The sequence below is a fragment of the Podarcis liolepis genome (genome assembly GCF_965112155.1).
Source record: "Podarcis liolepis genome assembly, chromosome: 11".
Classification (NCBI taxonomy): domain Eukaryota; kingdom Metazoa; phylum Chordata; class Lepidosauria; order Squamata; family Lacertidae; genus Podarcis; species Podarcis liolepis.
Window position 1 is genome coordinate 5,648,374 of NC_139565.1, and position 22,366 is coordinate 5,670,739.

At 44.8% G+C, this 22,366-nt stretch overlaps 1 protein-coding gene across 2 annotated transcripts in view; it reads right to left on the reverse strand.

Annotated features, from left to right (window-relative positions):
• LOC310688418 (transducin-like enhancer protein 1) overlaps nucleotides 1-21,911 on the reverse strand; it is a 75,481-nt gene extending 53,570 nt beyond the window's left edge. For both annotated transcript variants that reach the window (XM_083464888.1, XM_083464887.1), the window contains exons 1-4: nucleotides 20,816-21,911; nucleotides 19,757-19,857; nucleotides 17,730-17,793; nucleotides 17,295-17,339 (exon numbers count right to left, since the gene is read on the reverse strand). In XM_083464888.1, coding sequence (XP_083321014.1) covers nucleotides 17,295-17,339; nucleotides 17,730-17,793; nucleotides 19,757-19,857; nucleotides 20,816-20,839 — 234 coding nt within the window. In that variant the 5' untranslated portion in view covers nucleotides 20,840-21,911. The remainder of the gene's footprint in view (nucleotides 1-17,294; nucleotides 17,340-17,729; nucleotides 17,794-19,756; nucleotides 19,858-20,815) is intronic.
• Between the last annotated feature and the right edge of the window lie 455 nt (nucleotides 21,912-22,366).

Here is a 22,366-nt window from a genome sequence, read left to right on the forward strand (position 1 = left end):
ACCCGAGATCACCGAGCCTGTCTAGCGAGTCCGAGGATTCCCAGAAGGGAGCGCCAGCAGCCAGAGCAAGGGGGGAGAGCAGGGGGACACCCCAGGAAGAAGGGTCCAGAGAGGGATCAGAAAGCAGCAGTTGGAGATCGGGACCCACGTTCCCAGCCGGGAGCAGCGGGGAGAAAGGGGACCAGATATCGGGCTCCGGAGACTTTCAGAAGGAGGGAGGGCATGAGTCAGGAGTAGTCACGCCCACCTCGGGGAGCGAGGAAACGATCAAGAGGAAAGTGGAGAGTTGGGCGCGCGCGCCAAGTTCAAATGTAACGGAAGCTGGCGCAGTCAGCAGCCCAGAGAGTGAACCGGGTCCCAAAGCCCGCCGCAAGGAGGCGGAAGGGTCAGGGGGGTCCGCGTCAGAAGAGAGTAGGAAGGGAGAGACCCAGGGGGGCAGGAGGACCCAGAGACGGAAGGAAAGGCGCAGGAGGTGGAGCAAGGCTAGGGTATTAAGCTGGTGCGCTAGAGGCGGAGACTCAGACGGGTCTTCGTCGTTCTGACCTAGAAGAAGTAGGGCTGCACGTTGCAGTTTGGAAATGGAACCTGTAATCCAATAAAGACTCTTTGAAACTGAACGCTGGCTGACTTGGTCCTATGTGAGCTGGGACTGGGCGGCAGCCCTGACACGTATGTATCAGAGCTTACCACAATTTAAACTTAAGAGACGGAAAACCTTGAGTGAACACACCAAGGAACAGTAATACTTTCCCCACAACATTTGGACGTGCACAAAGGTACCAACAGGGCTAATAAAGAATATTACTGTTTATTCCAAGTTAAGTATAGAACTCTGATGTACATTCTTATGTTACCATGCTAAACTTTATTGGAGGGAAGAGATTTTACACACACACAAATGCCTCTCTGTGACCCCCTTTGCATAATTTCTGCACTTCATTTTATTTATTTTGAAAAATTAGACCCTTCCCTATTTAATATACCATTCAAGGCTGCTAACAATCCTGTCTTCGCAATTATGACTTTTGAGTAATGAGGGATGGCCCAGATAATGCGGTTGTGTTCTGCCAGCTTTTGAAGATGCTGCTAAGTGAAACGGGTGGTGCTGTGGTCTAAACCACTGAGCCTCTTGGGCTTCCCGATCAGAAGGTTGGCGGTTCGAAACCCCACGAAGGGGTGAGCTCTGTTTTTCGTCCCAGCTCCTGCATACCTAGCAATTTGAAAGCACGTCAAAGTGCAAGTAGATAAATAGGTACCGCTACGGCAGGAAGGTAAACGGCATTTCCGTGCGCTGCTCTGGTTCACCAGAAGCGGCTTAGTCATGCTGGCCAGACGACCCAGAAGCTGTCTGCAGACAAACGCCGGCTCCCTTGGCCTATAGAGCTCACAGCCCCAGAGTCGTCTGCGACTGGACCTAATGGTCTGGGGTACCTTTACCTTTTATTCTGAGGAACCAGTGGCATTGATGCTCCTCAGTTTACTGAAGGCCTCCAGGAGGTGAGAAATTAGCTGGGTATGACTGGTAGACACCCAGGGACCGCCTTCACTTCCACAAAGCCACCAGAAGAAGGAGATTATGTGCTCAGACGTGCTCCTGCCACCAACTGGAAGCCACAGTTCTGCCTAGATTCAAGTAGGAGTGTATTCTTGTATTGTGCTCCTGTTTAGTGGAAACGACTAAATACTCTTCTCATTCCTATGCTACTGTCTTCATCGGCAGTGTTCAATTAGCATACAGTCATACCTCATGTTGTGTTAGGTTCATGTTGCATCTTTTCGGTTTGTGAACACGGCAAACCCCGGAGGTGTGTACTTCCAGGTCTTGCTGCGTGCGCAGAAGCACTCTATCGCACTCTGCACGTGCGCAGGAGTGGCACTCTAGTTACAGACTTTTCAGGGCGCGAACAGCACCCCCGAATGGATGGAGTCTGTAACCAGAGGTACCACTGTACTTAAAAGGAAACTTTTAAGCATCCTATCCTCTGCCTACCATCTGAAGGGTGCTTGTTCGGTTAACTTCACCAGAAAGCCAAACTACTTCAACACACGACCCACAAGCTCACATTAATTAAAAAACAACAACCATGTTCCAAAAAAGAACAATAAAAAGGATGGAGAAACCAAAACCAGTCAGCCAATCAAAATATAAGCCATAATTCAGAGATGGGCTATAAAATATATATGGTATTAAATCTCTGGAAGGCCTGTCACAGACTCTAAAGTTCATGTAGTATTCATGACTTCTGAGCTGTCACCAGTTTGACGCAGCTTATCGTTTGATTTCTGATCTGCAAATATAGAGGACAGTTAAAACAATGAGGGATTAAAGAAGGAAAGCCTTGCAGTTACATCAACACTAATTGCCCACGTTCTCTCTGGCTCCCTAGCAGAGCAGATTGCAGAGGTCGGTGCTGCACATGAAAGCCCTCGCTCGCATTTGTATGGCAGCAGCTTTCTGTGGAGCAGCTCAAGTGCCCTTAATTGTTTATGTTCTTAATGCAAGGCCTCTTGAATGCATTCATTTTTAATAGCAGGCTTGAGTGTGGGGCCTATCAAAGAGTACACAGAAACTGCAGTCATTAGACCTTGCTATCAGCAATGATGGCCTTTTGATTTATTTGCAAATGACAGGTTTGCCAGGCCCCCAGACTCAAGGGCTGCCCTCCTTTTTGAAGCATCAGGAAAATCAACATGAAGGAATTCAGCTGCATTGTGCAATGTGCAGTTAAGACTGCAGTCGTTTTGTCACTTGTGAGTCTGTGTCTGCAAGTTCTTCTTATTAAATGAAGTGTTTTGACCTAAAATGTAGCTAGCTGCGAGTAACAGTACTTGTCTTATGTCAAATGTTAGTTCTTGAGTGCCTCTCCCCGCCACCTACCCACACAGCTTTTAAATAAGCTCAAAAATGGCCATTATTGAATTTGCACCCAATTTTTCCTACACGCTCTGCAGCAGGAAACAAATGCATTTAACCAGATTACTAATGTGTGATAAAATGTGTGATACCCTTCCTTAAATTTCTAAGTTTCTATAGGTCACTGGTTTTTCGTTAGTGGATATTTAAAAATTGTGTAAAGTTAACGTGTTTCCAAGTTCAAACTGGAAACTTAGGTTAATAATCTATAGTATGTCTGCACAATGTAAGATCCCATAGAGAAACTTGTAACACTTTCTCAGAGTATTTGCAGTACTTGGGAATTATATTTATGCCCTCTGAGAAGCAAACCTTTGCCTGGGCTTTTTGTGTGTGTTGCCGTCTTAAGTGTGAAACTACCATGAATGCAAGAAGACACTTGTCCAAGAGTGCTAGAGAGGGAGGTGTCACTTGGCACCTGGTGCTATTCATATTTTATTTTATTTTACCCTCAAAGCCCAGTGCTGGCACTGGACCACCATTGCTCCTTGCCTGACAAGTGGAGGAGTTAAGAGCTCAGAAGAGAGGGGAGGGTGCATGCGCTCTCTTGGCTGGCTTCCTACAACTGCTGTTGGGTAGCATACACACACAAATCCATTATTTTGTTTAACAATGAAGCTTGCCATCAGCAGAATGAGGTAGCAGAGTCCTGAGGTAGCACTGCCCAAACAGGCCAAGGAGCCTTCTTTTTAATGAACCCCAGTTTAAAATATTCCCCCCCCCACACACACAAAATAAAGGTAAAGGTAAAGGGACCGCTGACCATTAGGTCCAGTCGTGGCCGACTCTGGGGTTGTGGCGCTCATCTCGCTTTATTGGCCGAGGGAGCCGGCGTACAGCTTCCGGGTCATGGGGCCAGCATGACTAAGCCGCTTCTGGCGAGCCAGAGCAGCGCACGGAAACGCCGTTTACCTTCCCACCTATTTATCTACTTGCACTTTGACATGCTTTCAAACTGCTAGGTTGGCAGGAGCAGGGACCGAGCAACGGGAGCTCACCCCGTTGCACGGATTCGAACTGCCGACCTTCTGTGGTTTAACCCACAACGCCACCCGCGTCCCAGCACACACACAAATAGCCCATGTTAAAGAGAATGACCTTCTAAACCTAGGTGAGGAACCCCTTTCAGCCCACAGCAGTGGTAAGTGGAACCAAATGCAAAAGTTGGTAGAGCATTGGATATAACATTTAGTTATGTACAGTCCGTTACACTCCAGTCATGCAAAAAATGCAAGAGCTTTCTATGAACATACCTCCAGACTCCTACCAGGCAAAGGAAGAATCATTATCACAGTTCAAGGATATACTCCAGCCAGGTCATGGCCCGCGAGAGAGTCTCAAGGACCCAGCATAAAAGTTTGGAGGGCCATGTTTGAACACCAGACCAACCCTCTGCCTGCTGTGCTAGCAGGGAGCTCAAGACACATTCAACAGTGGTACTTCATTCTGCTACATGCACAGACCAAGCACGATCTTGCGTGTGAAGAAGATTGGCAAAATTTGATTCCCGTTTGACAACAGATTCTTAAATCTTGAAAAATGAATCACAGATGTTCTTCGTAACCAATGATCCCTGTAGTACATTAGCAGCAACAAACAAGAAATCCAAGACAAACAGCTGAGAAGTCTCACCCTCCATTCTGGGGGGTTTGAACGCCAAAATCAGGATGTTTTCATATCCAAACAGCTTCTCATCAACATACGCGCCAATCTCCATAATTTTATCATTGTAAACTCTCAACGAAGGAGGACTATTTGCCTAGACAGCCAAGCCCTAAAGTGATAAAAAGAAGTCCAAAGGAAACAGGCTGCACTTCCTGAAACGTGGGAGACATTCTGCCTGGACAGGAAATGGAGGGATGCAGAGAGAACTGGATTTTCTCACTGTCATAAAATGCAACTCAATTATGGTGATTAAGCAGCTCACCATTAAAAGCTCTTTTACCTCCAGCTGGTTATCCTGATGTAAGCAGCGAAATATGTTTTTAGAAGACGAGAGGGGGTAGGGACACAATAAAACTTATTCTCTCGGCCACAACAGGCATGTGGGTGACAAATTCTAGTCCCATTCACCCAACTCATGAATTTATGTTTTCCTCTCTTCTCAAGGTGATAAAAGCTATCTTGAAGTTCAAACTTAAATGAGTCGTGTGCAGATTTCAAGTTTGTGGGATCTAGCTTGTTTTTAACTAGATTCAGCAAGCATGTGGGTTGGGGAATCATTTTTTTTCTAAAACATCTTAATAAAATATTTGTTGCATAATTACAATGCAACATCTGACAGCCACTTCTCATGAAGCTAAAAAACATTTCCTTCATGCACTTTCTCCTCCTTGAACACAACACTTTGCTTGTAATTGCTCAGCTACCTTGGAGAGAACTTCAGATCAGCATGGCTGTTAGCTATTTATAAACAACAGTGTGCATGGCACATTTTGCAAGTATTTCCCCACACATCCCTTTGGGTTGTTTTTCACACCTACTGGCAAGCGTGTGCAAAAGTCACAGAATCATAGAATTGTAGCCTTGGAAGGCACAGGCATCAGCATCACACACACACACACGGGTAACATAATTACCCCCCCCCCAATAAATAAATCTGGGGCACAACTCGGCACCTCTGTATGCTGAAATCATTTGAAAACAAACCTAAACTTGGGAACTTAGGAAGCAATTTCCAAGAGGTCAATCTAGCTGTGGGATCTGTTGCGCAATCTTTTAGCTGCAAAACCCAAACTGGAGTTTGCCTTGGATTAGAAGCAGTGCTGGCCTGTGGTGATTACATATCAAATTGCTCATTTGGGACCAATTTACATTTACACACGAAAGTAGGGAGGGGAGGAACTGAAGCAGGCAGCATTGTGGGGGTGGCACACAACTAAGCAATGTACTGAAAGTACGTGGGAGTAAGTTTTGCATATCATCTGAGGGGAAGCAACCACTGAAGAAGTGGGCAAGTCACACTTCCTGTTACCTCTGCGTCTTTCAAGTTCAAGGCTGCCTCAAAACTTCATAACCTTTTCCTTCCATATTCTGGCACATCAGCAAAAGCACCAAATGCAGAGAGAGAGGGAGAATTTAATAACATCTAGTCTAATTGCCAAGCCAACATCTCTGCAGGCTTGGTCATGTATACAGAATAGAAGATGGCAGGCTCCCCAAGGACATGCACTACAGGGAGCTGGCTTCAAGTACTAGGCCCATTGGCAGACCAGCTCTGTATTACAAAGATGCCTGCAAACATGATGTGAAGGTTGGTAACATCAACACTGCCATGTGGGAATCCCTGGCAGACGACCGCAATGCCTGGAGACAGTCAGGTCATGCAGCCATAGCAGTGGCCAGAGGAGGAATGCAGAGAGAAGAATTGCCATGGTACACCAGCACAACCGGACACCATCTTCCCCAGCTGCAACAAAACATGTCTCTCCCATACTGGTGTCTACAACAGGTGCTGCAGCCTTCCAACAACTTGACGCTCCTCCATTGTCTCCCAAGAAAGACAGATGCAAACCAACAACCAAGTCCTATTATTATCATTATTTTACTTCTGCTCCACAACTATTGTGCCTTACTTAATTTTATAAGATTAATCAGCGGCAGCCATTTATTAGGTCTTACTCATGGGGATATCAACTAGTTTCTCCTGCTCCAGTGAACATTTTATCTGACTCACCACAACATGCGGTAAGACTTCTGACCATTCTTGAACAAACAAAAACAAAATACCCACAATCTAGCGCTTGCCACAAGGCTAAACCTTATCTGTTTATCCAGGAAGCAGTCTTTTAACTCCTATAAGAATCTTTATAATCTCCAAACAAATCCAGTTGCTAAATAGTGCAGCTGCTGAAAACAGGAGCTCTATGTATATCTTACTCGTGTGAAGACATAACAAGGGTACAGAATGGAGTAGTCCTACAATCAACCATGTATGGTATGCAATGGCCTACATAGAGAGCCCAATGTGGTAGCTCCCACTGGCATTCAGAGGCTCTGTGCGACTGTATCACTTGGTTGCAACCATGCAATGCACAGTTGTTAAAGATCTCCTGGCATAAGGGCAGGGTGGCGCTGTGGGTTAAACCACAGAGCCTAGGACTTGCTGATCAGAAGGTCGGCGGTTCGAATCCCTGCGATGGGGTGAGCTCCTGTTGCTCAGTCCCTGCTCCTGCCAACCTAGCAGTTCGAAAGCATGTCCAAGTGCAAGTAGATAAATAGGTACCGCTCCGGTGGGAAGGCAAACGGCGTTTCCGTGCGCTGCTCTGGCTCGCCAGAAGCGGCTTAGTCATGCTGGCCACATGACCCGGAAGCTGTACCGGCCACATGACCCGGAAGTCGGTCACGACTGGACCTAATGGTCAGGGGTCCCTTTACCTTTAAAAATGCCACCCCACCTGTACTTGATTGTGCCTTGCATGCAAGTAATGTATAGCTGGAATTACATCTTAGAAAACACTTAGAAGAAAAACTGAGGGAAAAAGGAAATAGAGCACATTCAAAAACATTTTAGCAACACCTAATAATGACAATTAGAACCCCAATGTTCACCAACGTAAGAGTTAATTCTTTACTAGAAGTACATATAAAAGCAATCATTTTAAAAATACAGTATGACCCTCTAGGGTATTGGAAACAGAAATCATCATTAAAAAGGACACTATTATCACCTAATTGAAATGATACATTTAGGCTTGCCGCAGAACCAGCAACCTACTGGACTTAATGCTCTGCTTGTGCTATAGAAGACCTGGCAAAATAGACATGAAAACTCCATCTGAATGAACAAAATGTTCTTCTTGCCATTTACACTGTGTAACAGTAATCCACCAGGGAATAAAGGTCAAGGCTGCACTTTTGGTCATTACTGAATCATTTGAGATGATCTGTGGTGAGGAAAATCGAAGGCTGCGAGTATGAAGCAAATGGCTTGACCTCAGACCAATTTTAGTCTCCATCTGTCTAACAGACATGAGGATAAAAGCTCTTTATAGGGTGTTCTTAGATTTTTTTTTCTTTTTAAAAAAGCATTGCAAGCCAGGATTCAGCCTGATAGAACATTAATAAGGAAACAGGAGCCTTTTGTGCAATTGGAACACACTTCGATTGCTGTTCTTTATTATCTGAAATACTCCCATTTTTCAAAGTCTCTTTTCTTAACTTAAAAAAAAATGTTGAGACACAATGATTTGGAGCAAAAGATACCAAGTGAGGAGTGCTTCCAGTTGCTGGGTTGGGAGAGGAATAAATAGCCAATTCCTGTATATGCAAGTTCCCACTAAGACTGGCTCCAGAAGGCAAGGGAGAGGCTTTAAGGTAAGACAGGAAGCAGTAGCAACCTCCCAATGGGCATGCCTTACTCGCATGCACTGCGCTCACTTGAGCCAAGCCAGTTTGTTTTATAGGTTTCCTATGTTCAGAAGTATCTTCAAGTCAAACAAAAGCAGTCAACATGTGCACAGCCAAAGAGATATAGTCACAGTGAAATGCTGAACATGCTGGTAGTATCTATAGCCCATTTACTTTTCAGGACCTGTAGGCAAAGTTGCTTCATAGTTAGAAATTAAGTATTCAGACATTTGAACTTGCTAGTTCCCTAAATATCCTGCCATATGTAACCATTACTTAATTCCCCCTCCCTCCAATACACATGCATTATTAGCCTCCTTTAAGGGAAAAAATCCTGCTAAAATATGCTAGTCTCTTATTTTGGCAGTGACAGCAACACATTAAGAGGCAATGTGCCATTTCAAGAAGTTTAAGCCCCCACAGTATATCAATGTCAAACAACAGCATGTCAAACTAAGATTCAATTCAGGTAAGTGCCACTGCCAAATGTTCTTGTTCCCAGACGTGCTTTAAGATTATTTTTATTGCTTAAAATTTAATTTGTTCCAACTCACGTCGCCATGACAACATTGGCTAGCCCTGCAAATCATTTGGGTAATTGGATATCTTATCTCTCTATTGCTCTCAAATCGAATGATTCTGCTAGAATTGTAACAGCCAATCAAGTTTACAGGCCTCCTGAGTAATAGACTTAGAAAAGTAGCCACATTCATCTCCTATTTACAGCCATATTAACCATTACACACACACAAGCCATAGAAGGTGGCCTTCAGCTACATTTCAAGTTATCAGTGCTGTCACCATTAATATTATCATCAACAGAAAGGGGTGGGAAAACTTACTCCAAACAGATTAAACTCAACCGATAAACAGGAATACATATCCATTTCAAATGAGCTTTGATCAGGTGCTGTCTAGATACATTTGCAACAGCAACACATCACTTCAAACTTCCCCAGCCTCCTTACAGCCAATGTAATGACTGCATTCACATAACAGGATGGCAAAATAGCATTATCAGCCCCCGCCCAGCATAGAAATTCAGATCACCACCGTTTTGACTAGCATGTGCCTTTGTGTTTGTCTGGATAGCATTAATGTGAGTGGATGCCAAACTCAAAAAGGGATACCCATTGTATTATGCTCCTCTTGTCCTTGTTCATTATTCTGATCCAGTTAAAACCAGAGCAATTTGAATCAGTGGATTTAATTTTCCTAACTGGCTTGTGGGTGGTACTGTTAATTGTTCACCTTTTCATTTATTTTCAAGCCATGAGCGTTCGACTCTTTGTGAGGGCTAAATTACACCAGATTAGTTTCCAAAAATAAGTTTCACTTCCATACAGGAAACTATGGGTAAAGTCACATGTATCAAATGCAGACATGCACATGCCTCTTTTGTCACCTCAACAGGCCAGCCGGGGATCCCCAACATTTGTGTGTGTTTTTCTCTCCCTCTATACACATTTCTGAAGTTGTCACATGACTTACACAATACCTGTGCAGGCATATGAATCAAGTCTAAGTTCACTTATCTTCACACATGGTACCCCTTCTCCCTTTCTCCCAAGTAAGCGTCTAAGTGTAATTTACTATATATTCATGACTGGTACTGATGTACAATAGTACTATCCCCCCCATTTCATTCATTAATATACTACTTTTCACATAAGACTGCAAAGCAGTTTACAAAGAAAAACAAAATTAAATACAGCACATAAAAAACAACATCCATAAAGCTGGTTTCCACTCACTCAATACCCACATGAATTCCACATCTATTACTGCCATCAACCTACACCAGCCCCTACAAAACACTCTCAACAGTTACTGATCCCAAGAATTCCCTAGGTACATATACAAAAGACCACAGCACAACATTAACAGCCTGGATGCTTCTTGAGATTGAAACCAAATTTAATCTGGGACTCCACCAACATCAATGAAAGTCTAACATGGTCACCCATTCACACTGGGTTTAGTGCTGAAGGCAGAGGAACTAAATTCTCACCCTAGTTGTCAAATAACAATTTGCAGCTCCTACAGAGAAGTGATAATCAGTCAGCCCCTTTTTAAAGGGTCACATGCTCTTACGCTAGCACAGCATCACACACCCCATACTCTGCCAAAACACAGTAATAAAGGGGATAGGTCACTTGCCATAAAGCACCCCAAAACCTTGGCTCAGCAATGTTTGTAACATTTGTTAAAGGCAGTGGCGTAGCGTGGGTTGTCAGCACCCGGGGCAAGGCAAGTAATTTGCACCCCCTAACCCATGGATTTGTGCCCCCTAACCCTAACCCCCAGATGTTGCGCCCGGTGCGGCCGGCCCCCCCTGCACCCCCCACGCTACGCCACTGGTTAAAGGTATTGGTGGGCCATTAAACTGTGCTCTGCCCTTCAGCCTATCCGCTATGCTACAATATTATATAAAAAAATTAATTGAAGGTTTTATTCCTTTCTGACCCTGTTCACATCCCCAGTCATATTTGATTCACCTGACGGAAGAGAACTGATGCCCATTAAAACCTTATGACATAATGTTAGTTGGGTGGCACAAGAAATAATAGTTTATCGGCTATAGCTCGAAAATACATTATTCCATTGATAAGATAGTTTGCTTAAAATGGTAATCTAAGTGCCAATACATAGTGACTCGGTCAGTTATGACACTCTACTGAAAGTGTGAAGTGCTTGCACTTAACAATTCTGTAACTGGAGTAATATAAGTATTATGAAGGCACTGCCTTATGTCTGATCTGCAAAGATCACTTCTTGTTGAAAGAACAAACATCTATGAAGTTACCCTAAGTCTGCTACCATATGCATATAGCTGCTCGCATGAAAACGGTGCTAAAATCAGTGAGGTTTACTTTTGAGTAAACATGTATTTGACTGGGCTGCAAGTTACAGGTGCATGGTGGCTAAGGGAAGCAATGTCAATACATGGGTAACTCTGGGAGCCTATTCACAGAACCACTGTGGGTTATTATTTTCTTTTTTTTAAAAAAAAAAAAGTGTGGAATTTTGCTCTTGTCAATGTGAAACTGAACTTGTCACCACAAACAGATTGGTGACAGTGCTCACTGAAGCTCATTCACACAACCAGCTTATTTCAGGCAATTTCAAAGAAAGCCAAATAAGCTAAAGAAGTCCTTGTAATAGCTGGGAGGGGTATATGTCTTACCCCCACATCTCCTCGGCTTAACTGAATGCCATCTTGACCAGGCAGCAAACAAAGACCCCTTGTGCTTTGCTCTCTTTCTACTAAACTGAAAGCTACCTTTGTGTTTCCACTCACTAATCCATAGAAGCCTTTCACATGGCACAAAACAGAGGTTGCAGCATTTTGTTCCCTAAATCAATTTTCTTCTCAGCCATCCACTAGATGTTCCAGCACAGAGAAAGAACAGTCCTTCCCTTCTAATTCAAAAATCCATACTGCCATTGCCCTTGCAAACTGCTAAACAAGCAGTATTGGCAATTCACTTGTGTTCAGTAATATATTTACTGCAAATCCCAATGGCTTGCCTCCTAATGCAGTTTTCTATTGTGTCTGTTCTTGTCAATACACTGACTGGTCACCTTATTCCATAAGCTGCTTTGACCGACTGTTTACCCAAGATATCAAAAGGCTGAAAACGGAACAAAAAACAATCCAGTGTGGCTTGATTTTCTGTCCAATCATTTTTGAAAGCCTTACGACATAAGAGCTGCCACTTAGCCAGAGGTTTGTGTCACTGCTCCAGAAGCATGGCCCATGACAGATCAGCCATGTCCTACTTTTCATCATTTCCAATCAGTCTTAATTGTCTAGATTGCCCCAATTAACCACAGTAAGACTGCAGGTAAGAACTCTTTACACACTGCCAGCCAAACCTATTGCTGAGGTTACAAAAGGCACATCTAACTGTCACACATTTCAAGAGAAGGTTGCTCCAAGAGCCAACTCAAACATTTGGAAGGGGAATGCGGTGCTGTCCTCTCCTGTGGCTGCCCCCCCCCCCCGAATTTATGCAGTGGGTTGCTTAATAGAAGAGATTCACTTTTCAAGATCTTCTGGCGTGTGAAAAGTCCTGTTAAGGACTGAGCAGCTGAAGAGTGGTGGCACTGGGAATTTTAGTTTGCAGAGAAATAACAGTTGAGGGGCAAGATTTTAACCCTTGCTCTTTTTTCAATATTCCTCCTTTTCCCGCCACTGGAGTTTCCAGATGTGCATTTCCCCCCCCCCCCTGAAACCTTGGCTCTGTGGCCAAATGCCTGTCTAAATCCCTAAGCCAAACTAGACTGGGATGCGCTCTTCAGCACACCAGTGTTAAAAAAATATGTTCAGTTTAATTCCACAAAGATAGAGAATCAATGCATTCAGCAGAAATTCAGAAAACATTTTATGACAGCAATTAAAATGCAGCAGCCAAAGGAAGGAGAAATTATATTTAAATATGTTCTAATTATAGCCTGAGCCTGGATCCTCATGATTGATCCTCTTCCCTACAGAACAAATTTCCTGCATGTAGAAAACTAGATATATTTACTGATATCTAGTTTACTAGGAAGGTGAGCCTTCCTCCCTTATCTCAGCGAGAACTAGGTGAACACTACTACACCTCTTAAGAAAGGCATAGAGAACCAAGGAAGTCTCTTGAATGAAAGGTAGATCTAGCGAACTGAAAACTGTGCAGCCACACTGGGTGCAGATTTTCTGGGGTGCTGCAACTAAGATATCCAATGAAGGCGAGAAGTGGGGGGCAGATTTTGGCATCGCAGAAAGTGCCACTGAAGTTTGAGAAATCAAGGTCCGCCACTGCTTAAATTGTCACTCTGTTTAACCCACTATTGTCAACATCCACTACCGATGATTTAATGAGCAATCAGGAAGAGATTTTTTGCAGGAAGAGTCTTGAATACAGAGAGTTTTATGAGTGCTTCCTTAAACGAAGGAGAAGAATAGTGCTGTTAGCAGTATGCACGGTTTTTGAAGTTGCAATTATTTGGAAGTGAGAAGGCAACAAGCCAGACAGAAAAGGGGGAGAAAACATAGAAGGGCAGAGTGACAAGCTTGCCTGAAGGCAGGTCAGAAAGATCATAGCAATCTACCCAAAGCAGACAAAAGCCCACCTGTCAGTTTTAGGATGGCTGGAACTCAAACACTGTAGTAGTTTATATAGTCTGTCAGTGGGTTCAGCAGTGATCAATCTTTCTTTGGCCGACTGCCACTGAACAAAGGCTAATCTTACACCTAAACAATTTGGGTTTTAACACACGAGAAGGTTTACCTTCTGGTTTACTCTGAAGGCCAACAGACATGATTGGCGAGAATGACACACAGAGAATGCTTCCTGTGTGGCTGATAATATTCAAGAAAACTCTGCGACTTGGCACCAGCTTTACCACAGTAACCACTGCTAACCCTGACTGCTATAATGAGCAACTCTTTTAAAAATGAATTATTGGCATGAAACTCGTACATTTTACAGCTTGCTTCCTAGAAGGATCTACATCAGGTTTCAATGGAGTACAGGCTTAGTATTTCCAAATGCAAGCTAGGGGAAAACCTAGTTGCTGAATATGAAAAAGTTAACCGCAAAACACTCAAAGTCAGCCAGGTGGTTAGTCCTAATATCCCACTTAGCCAAAACATGCCATCTTCCAGGGAAACACCCTTTTCGCTATCTTTGTACCAGCTAAAGATTCTGATTCATGGAAGAAGAGCTCAGGGTCCAAGCCAATGTGGGGATGGAAGATGTTTCATGGTATTAAGTTGGTTGTATAGGCGCTGCTCTGGTTCGCCAGAAGTGGCTCAGTCATGCTGGCCACATGGCCCGGAAGCTGTACGCTGGCTCCCTCAGCCAATAAAGCGAGATGAGCACCGCAACCCCAGAGTCGTCCACGACTGGACCTAATAGTCAGGGGTCCCTTTACCATTATAGGCTAAAGTGAAGTCAGTTTAGCTTTACTAGGCAAAATATGCCTGAATGAAGTATCTTTCTAAGACCTCTTAAAAATAGATTGAGACTGCATTCCTATACACACTGACTGAGAAACAAGTCCCACTGAAATCAAGAGGAGGGGGGTATTTCTGAGTAACAGGTAGAGGGTTTACTTCTCTAACCTATCTAAAGCAGTTTACGACGCTTGTAAGAACAGGAGCTAGCTATATACCATGCGTATACAGAAACCCCAGCACTGCCCCTTGAAATGGGCAGCATGGAAGGACCATGAAAGAATCACACAGCGAGGATGTAATAGTGGCTGTCCATATCAGCTCCCCATGACTTCTAAGAGGGGACATGGCAGAAGCTGGATAAGTTTTATTGTCAAGACTGAGTTTATAAAATCCATCAATTATACAGGTGGAATCTTTTCTGCTACCGCCTGCAGCTTCTGGTCCTGCAGAAATCTCTGCTAAAGAGGAGGGGAGAGAATTTACACATATTCCTCCTTCCTCCTGCTGCTCCTCATAAATTGTGTTCTAGGTGGCTGAGGAACGCTCTGGTACAGCACGGAAGGGGTTTAGGGAGAATCACAGAATATTGCTTCCCCTCTTCTTCCATTTACAGAGGCATACATTGGAACAAAACTATTCCTCAAGCAGAATGACGACATTGAAATCCATCCTGGGAGAACACTGACAACACTGAAAAGCAACTACAAATGTATGCAATAAATAACTTTTCTCTTTGAATTGACAGTCTGGATAACGGCAGTGTTTTACTATATTCAGGCTTTGTTAACACAGGAAGGCATGGAGAAAAATATACCTGGACCATATGAAAACACACTAGATGCAGGCCCCATTAACATTAGAGCTTAGTGAAAAACTTTCCCCATCATTGCATTTTTCAGTATATATGTATAAAAAAAGATGTTGTCAGAAGTGACAACTTTTGTGTCCCCTGATGATGCCTTGCTAAGCATTTGGTTATAAGCCATAAAGCAGGAATAATTTCAGCCTGTCAGGAGTCTAGCTAATGCCCAGTTTCCCCCTAGAGAGAATTCCTGTCAAACGTAATGAGAGCTCTGAAGGCCTTCTCTACAACATAATGAGCACTTAGGCCATGCTGGTGATCAGCCAGCAAAAAGCATCAATTTGAGCTTTCCTACACCCCAGGGGCTACACATCACCAGTTTTAATAAGAATTATGATTACTCTCCACCAAATGCCCAAGAACATACTGTCCATGTTTCAAGATCAGGGAGTTTCCTCCCCACTTTTCAAATTTTTAAGATGATGATTTGGACAGACTTGAGAAGTAGAACTTCTCATTTTTCAGAAGCGATTGCTTAGCTGGGGCATGGATTGGTTTCAGTCTGTGAAACTGAAACATGGGTTTCTTTATTGGTTTATCTACCACTGTATACAATGTAAAGAGTACGCAAACTTCTACAAAAGGCTTAAAACATTTTCTTGCCAATTTGCAAGCGATTTGTTGGCAATTTATACTGTAGCCTAAAATATAGTCTCTGCCACAGGTAATACCACCCTGCCTATAAGATGCATGCTAAAATAAAAGAAAACAAAGCTATTATAGTAAATACACACATTAAGGCGAAAGCAGAGGCCTCAGCTCCAGGGCTCTTTAATTTAGGGGGTTTAATCTTTAAAAAGTGAAGTCAGTTTTCAATCCATTGCTCCAAATTGCACATTTTCTTCTGCTATACCAGAAGATAATTTAATGTCAGTCACAATGTTAAAGTACTACCAATTAAGCTCACAAAGCCTATGATTTGTAACAAGCTGTCTGCATTTAGACCTCTGTTAAATAAAAGGTGTCAGCAAATAGCAGCTTAGACATTTTTGTTTTTCCAAGAGAAACTTTAGTATCTGTATCAACACAAGACGAGTAGTTTCAAAAGAAATGCAGGCAACAAAATAAAGAGCGAGAATCCAGGAAAGGCGTGTTGTTGCTTTTTCCTAAAATTCAGCAATACATCCAAATACTGAAAGCTGCCAGAGTATTTATGTGAATGAATACTTTGAATGCAAACATGTATTACCAAATGCACTTTCTATAGCTAAAAAGCATCTACCTTTGACACAGTGATAACTTCGCATTACCAAATACAATGTTCTTACATCCAATGGATTTTACAGACAAAAAAAAATCAAAGAGTTCAGAGTTACAAAAGCAGAATTCAGCACTGAAACACACTTGCTTAATGGAAGCCTTTGAATATACTGAAGATGTGAAGCCTGAACTAATCAATTTCTTTGCTGTGCCCTAGCCGGTCAGCCATGCTCTTTAATTTAATGAAACAAGAGTTTTAGATGAAATAGCACATATACATCAAGAAAGAATCGTATTGTTGCACTTTGAAATGTGTCCAACTGTGCAACTTCATCTAATGATAATTTTTTTAAGAGGCCATCGATTTCTAAAAGACTTATTGTACCAGCATCTTGATGAAAAAGTGGATGTCAGCATATCTACAGAATACTTACACCCCGCCATTAATGCTTTCTTTGGCAGACAATAACTACTCAATTGAAGGTCCTTTGGGCTGAGCAATCATTTAGCTTTTCTTCTCTTATGAGGTTCTTAGTGCCTTGTTCCACTTCAGTACTCTTTTTATTCACCATTATAGTGGCCATAAGTGTGAATTTTATGGGAACTTGCAAACTCAGTCATAACCAAGAGCTTTCCAAGTCACTAATCTTTTCATGCTTTTAAATTGCTAGGATTTGAGCAACCATCAACATATGCGCTTGGACATAAGAGACTGGTTAGGCAGACCCAAGATTATAACGTGGAGTTTTCTCCTAGAAATTGGTTTCCTTGAAAGCACTTAACTTGAAATATTTTTGAAGACTTTTTTAGAACAGAGTAGCAATCATAACTCATTTGTATTTATGCCAACCCTCACCTGGCCAACTGGTAGTTTATAGAAAAACTATGCATTATACTTACACCATTCCCCTTCTCCCATCTTTGAGTTCATCTACATACACTATGGCTTTTTTAAAACTACAAACATTTTGCACCACAGCATTCTAGCAGTTTTGCAATTGTGTATCATATCAATTTCTTACCTGTTTGTGCATTTCAATATTTAACCCATATGACATTTCATAGTACTAGAAAAAAGGGAGGGGAAAAATGTGTTAGAATCATGCAAAAGGCAGCAAGGCACTTACAAAGCTGATGGTGCAGGCAGGCTTGTTCAATCTACTACTCCAAAAGGCGATAGATAAAATTGTAAGCAAGCTGGCTTTGACTTAACATTAGGAGAAACTTCCAAACAGGAACAGCTGCTCAACCGTGGGACTGTCTAGATCATGGGCTCTCTCTTTGGCTGGGGCTGTTTAAAGAGAGGACACTGCTTGGAATAGTTCCATCCTGCACTGCAGATCCTTCACTGAGCATGGGGCTAGGGCTAGGCTGGGTGACCTCCTAGGGGCATTCCAATGCTATCATTTCTGTGTTTTATCAAAACAAATAAGGAGACAAGATTGTATTGTATTTACCATCACGTAGTGCCTTTGCATTTCTGTCTTTTCACTTGCCAGCTTCTCACATTCCAACTTAAGGCTAGGAAGAGAATAATATATATTTGAAATAAAAACAAACCAGCCACGACACAGGTATTTTTAAGTATGTCAATTCAAGTATTTGCCATTGCTTGCATTCTGAAAAGAAAGTTGTTTGGAGAGCTGTCATAATATATCACAGTGTAAATACAGAGAAACTGTAGCATACTGCTTTAATATGGAAGATCAAGCTCAAATATGCAGAGTACATAATATCAACTCAGAACAAATTAAACACACATTTACTCAGATGATGTATAGAAGCCATGGTTCCAATAGGGATCTATGATTGTTAGAGGCTGCAGTGAAGTACAATTCCTGATTTCTTGCCAGTGTTAATATTCAGAAAGATAGTACATCTATCCCAAAGATAAAGCACTAGAGTTCAGAACAATTATAGCAGTTTACATCTTTACATGTTCTTTCTAAGCAATCACTTTAAAACAGAAAAACTACCTGAAATTATATACTATTTATACTACACTACTTCAATATTAGTACATTTCCACTTAGTATTGCACTATAAAGTTACCTGTTTAAAAAACTAAGCAAGAAATGAATCCGTATGAATTTGCATAATCGAATAGCACCTAAATGATAGCTAGATACCGACCCTTCTCAAAATTAGCATCAGTTAAAATCCATGCATGCTTTTCTCCTATAAAGTGGACCATAGTGTGATTTAAGTGATGCCATTAAGAGATTACAGCATCACATGTATGCTTAACTACACCAGTAGTTGATGCCTTTCAGCTGAAAGTAAAGCCACAATAGGATTCTGTGCACATTTACTGTGGAGAGGTTGGGCTACCCAGCTGCAATCTTATTTGTAAGCAAGTCCCAGCGAACACCACTGAATTTCCTCTGAAGTAAGCGTACACAGGATCAAAACTCTAACATGCAATGAACCCCAAATGGAAATTTACTTCTCCCATGTTTGGGATTACAATGAAAGTGTGTTAATTCAAAATGTAAGTCTATAGGCCATCAAGATAAATCGTTTAGAAACTCAAACTGTTTTGCTGCTTCTCTCTCTCAAAGGGTAATTGCAGTGGCGTGCTAGAATACCTGATCAGCTCCTACTATCTTAAAACTTTGCTGTCTCAGAATACTACTTATCTGAATTGGCTTGATCTTTTGAGTTAGAAGAGTTAAAACTGTGTACACATGAACCTCAAGCTAAATAACATGATCTCAGTATGTGTGTGTTTGTTTTGTTACAGACTAAGATAGTATGCTAACAAACCAAGTCTAGGACATGTTTGCTTGGAAAAGCCCTACTGATTTCATTAGGACTTGCATACAGTAGACTTACCTCACTTTTATACCATATCACTTTCAATACCATATCTGCTGTTTTGGCTTTGCGTATTTACTAAGAAGTGAGTCTCATTGCACTTAGTGGGAGTTACTTCTAAGTAAACTTGCACATGATGAAATTATTAGCGGCCTGGGTAAGTGTTCAAACACCATTTTGTCAAGGCAGGAAAAACTGAACCCTTTACTAGCAGCGCTGACAAGTTCCTAGTATCCAAATGCCTCTGTTTCCTAAACAACAGAAGTTTAAATCGATGTTTCAACCATTTAGTAGTGGAATGCAGGAATATGACGACAAGAATACACTGGCTGACCAAATGTCAACTCAGTCTCTTTCAAAACTTTCCAGAGCAAATATTGACAGTTCCTGTGTAGTTCTGAAAGCACATTCTGGGGGAGGGTGGGTTACGTTCACCTGAACTGAAGAGCCTATGCAAAAAAAATATTGGGGGGGGCAGTTCTGACCATTGTTTTTAAGTGAGTGACAGCCTTAAACTGACTCCACACGCCACCACCTGGGCACAACTACAAAGTACATTTTGAACAAGCAAAACACACCCCACTGAACAAGCACGCTGTGGAGCAGCTTGAAATCCCCGAAACAGACGTGGCCTACAGAGCACAGGAAGGGACCAGGCCGCACCCACCTGTGATACTGAGCTTGAAGGAACTGGAACTCCTCTTTGATTCGGTCTAGAGATTCTGGGATGGTGAACTTAAAAGGCTGTCCTGCAGCCTGGTGTGGCGTCTGGAGGAAGAGCAAGAAAGCAAAGAGTTAGGAGGAATCTGTGTAGATAAGAGGCAAAGTCATCTCTACAGCTGAAGTCCAACTACAGAGCACAACCCAAGAAGACAGTGGCCAGGGGCACATGACACTTTAAAAAGTGGGAGAGGGGGCTTCAAGCAGCACTGGGGAAACTGGGCCTTGCAGATGTTGTTGGACTCCAAGCCCCACCATCAGCCTAGGGATGAGGCAAGCAGGCGTCCAGCAATCTCTGGAAGGCCACAGGTTAGTTACCTGGCACAGAAATGTCATTTTGGAGATTCACAAGTATTTCTCCATGGCCACCTGCCTGGTGCTTCTTCCCTACCTTGTAAAAACCTGCTGGTCAAGGGTGCCGACTTGAATACTATATTGGGGGTCCATGACACACCATTTGAATGGCAATGTCCAACAACTTGGGGGCTCAAATGTTTTACTGGGGGACTGCAGACCCATCTGCTCCTTCTTTTCAACACAGTTTTGCAAAACGCTCTGGGAGATCCTCAGAGGCAAGATGCTGTCTCCGGGAAGCATCATCTCAGGAGACGCTTGGGGGGCGTCTAGGTTTCACCGGCAAGGCTTTTCTTTGGAGCGGTAGGGGGGAGAAGCGCCGGCTGCCCGTCTCTCTTATCTAGCCCCGCAGTTGGGCTGGAAAGCGGAGATCGACCAGAGCAGCAGCCGCCCCCCCCCTCACTCCTCGCCATTGTCGGCTGGTAGACAAACAAGTCCCAGAATAAACAAAGGAGTCGGCGCTGCTCGGCGGGCCGAGGGAGCGAGCGAGCCAGGCGCGGGCCCGCCAAGTTCCTCCGGCGGGACGGGCAGAGTTCGCAGGCGGCCGAGAGGGGCCCGGCCCTGGGAAGCGACCTTGCACGCACTTTGCCCGGACGGGGGGCGACCCCGGGGGGGGGGAGACACGCAATCGGGGAGAGGGGGGGCCACTTACGGGATGCCGGCTCTGCGGAAACATGACTCGGGCTGCTGCTTTGCTCCTTCGCAGCTGAATGGACGAAGTTTAAATCCCGAGGGAAGAAGCGCACCAAAGGCGGCCGGAGGGAGAGGAGCGGGACCGGGAGGCCCTACTCGGCTTCGCGGCTCAACGGCACCATCCTCCCGCCGCCGCCGCCTCGCTCCAGCCGCTTCCTTTGTTGTGAGCTTTGGGGGGGGGGGGGAGAGAAATGTCACCGGGGAAGGGGAGCCCTGGCCGGGCAAGGGGGTCGCTTCTCGTCGCGGTGCTCCTCCTCCGACGGAGCTCCTTCCTCGCCCCCCAGCCAAGAAATCTCCTCTTCAAACTTGCGCGGTGCACTTGCAAGACCCCAAACTCCCCGGCGGCAGCAGCTCCTGCGATCTCTCTGCAACTCGAAAATCCAAGGGAGTCAAGTCCGACGGAAGGGCTGGCTCGCCCCAGCCGGGGAGTCCCGCTACAAAAGGCCACGCGGCTGCCGGGGCGCGCACGGGACACGGGGAAGGAAAGGGGGGTTGCGGTGCTGGATGGGGCGCGCCAAGCAAAGCGGCGGATCCAGCCGCGCCCGGAGAGGGGCAAAGGGAAAAGCGCCCCCCGCCCGCCCCCACCAGCCCCGCTTCAGCCTCGCTTCCTCTCCCCGCAGCCAGGCGCCGCGAACGGGACCCAAAGGAAGGGATGGGCTGCCTCCTCGGTAGGCCCGCTGCGCATCGGACGGCGCCGAGCGGCCTCCGCACTAGAGCCCCGCCAGGAAAGGACGGAGCGGCGGCGGCGGCGGCAGCAGCATCCCCGCTCGCCTTCCCGCGCGGCCTCTGCTTCTCTCCCGTCGGCCGCCCGCCTCGCTCAATCCCGGGCCAAAGTTCTCCCCAGGATCCGTCGAATAAGAAACATCCAGGCGGAGCAGGCGATCGCCTTCCTCGTCCCGCCGCAAATAATCACAAGGCTTTCTCCTCTTCCATGGAGACCAGCTCGGCGCGCAAGGAGGAAACTCCGCGGGACGCGCAGCCCAGCTCGGCGGCGGGATCGCAATAAACGGGACACACAAAGTATCCGCCCGCGCTGGTTACATTAACACGCGGTTTCACACTCCTCGGGCTAACCAGCCCCGTGGCCCCGCCCCGGGAGAGGGGGAGGAGGGGCGGGCGCCCAATCGCCGGCTGGGGAACCAACGTGGGGCCGTGACATCAGGCCAATGGGAAGCCGGCGCTGGCAGGCCTCGCCTCCCCCCTTCTCACTCTCCTCCCCCCCCCGCCTTTGCTAGGAAGGCTTCCTCGCGGAGCTGCGGGACCCCTCCGAGCGAGCCAATGGGAGGCGGCGGAGCAGGCAGACAGGCAGGGAAAATGGGAAGGTCGGGGAGAAGGAGAGTGGAGAGGCTGAGCTGTCAATCAAAGTAACGTGGGCTTTTGAGAGAGACGCGGGGGGGGGGGGAAGGATAGGCTAGGCGCTCTCTCTCTCTCTCTCTCTCTTTTATTATTATTATTCCTTTCCCTTGCCCCGCTCTCTCCAGAAATCTGTGAAAATAACACAGAGAGATAA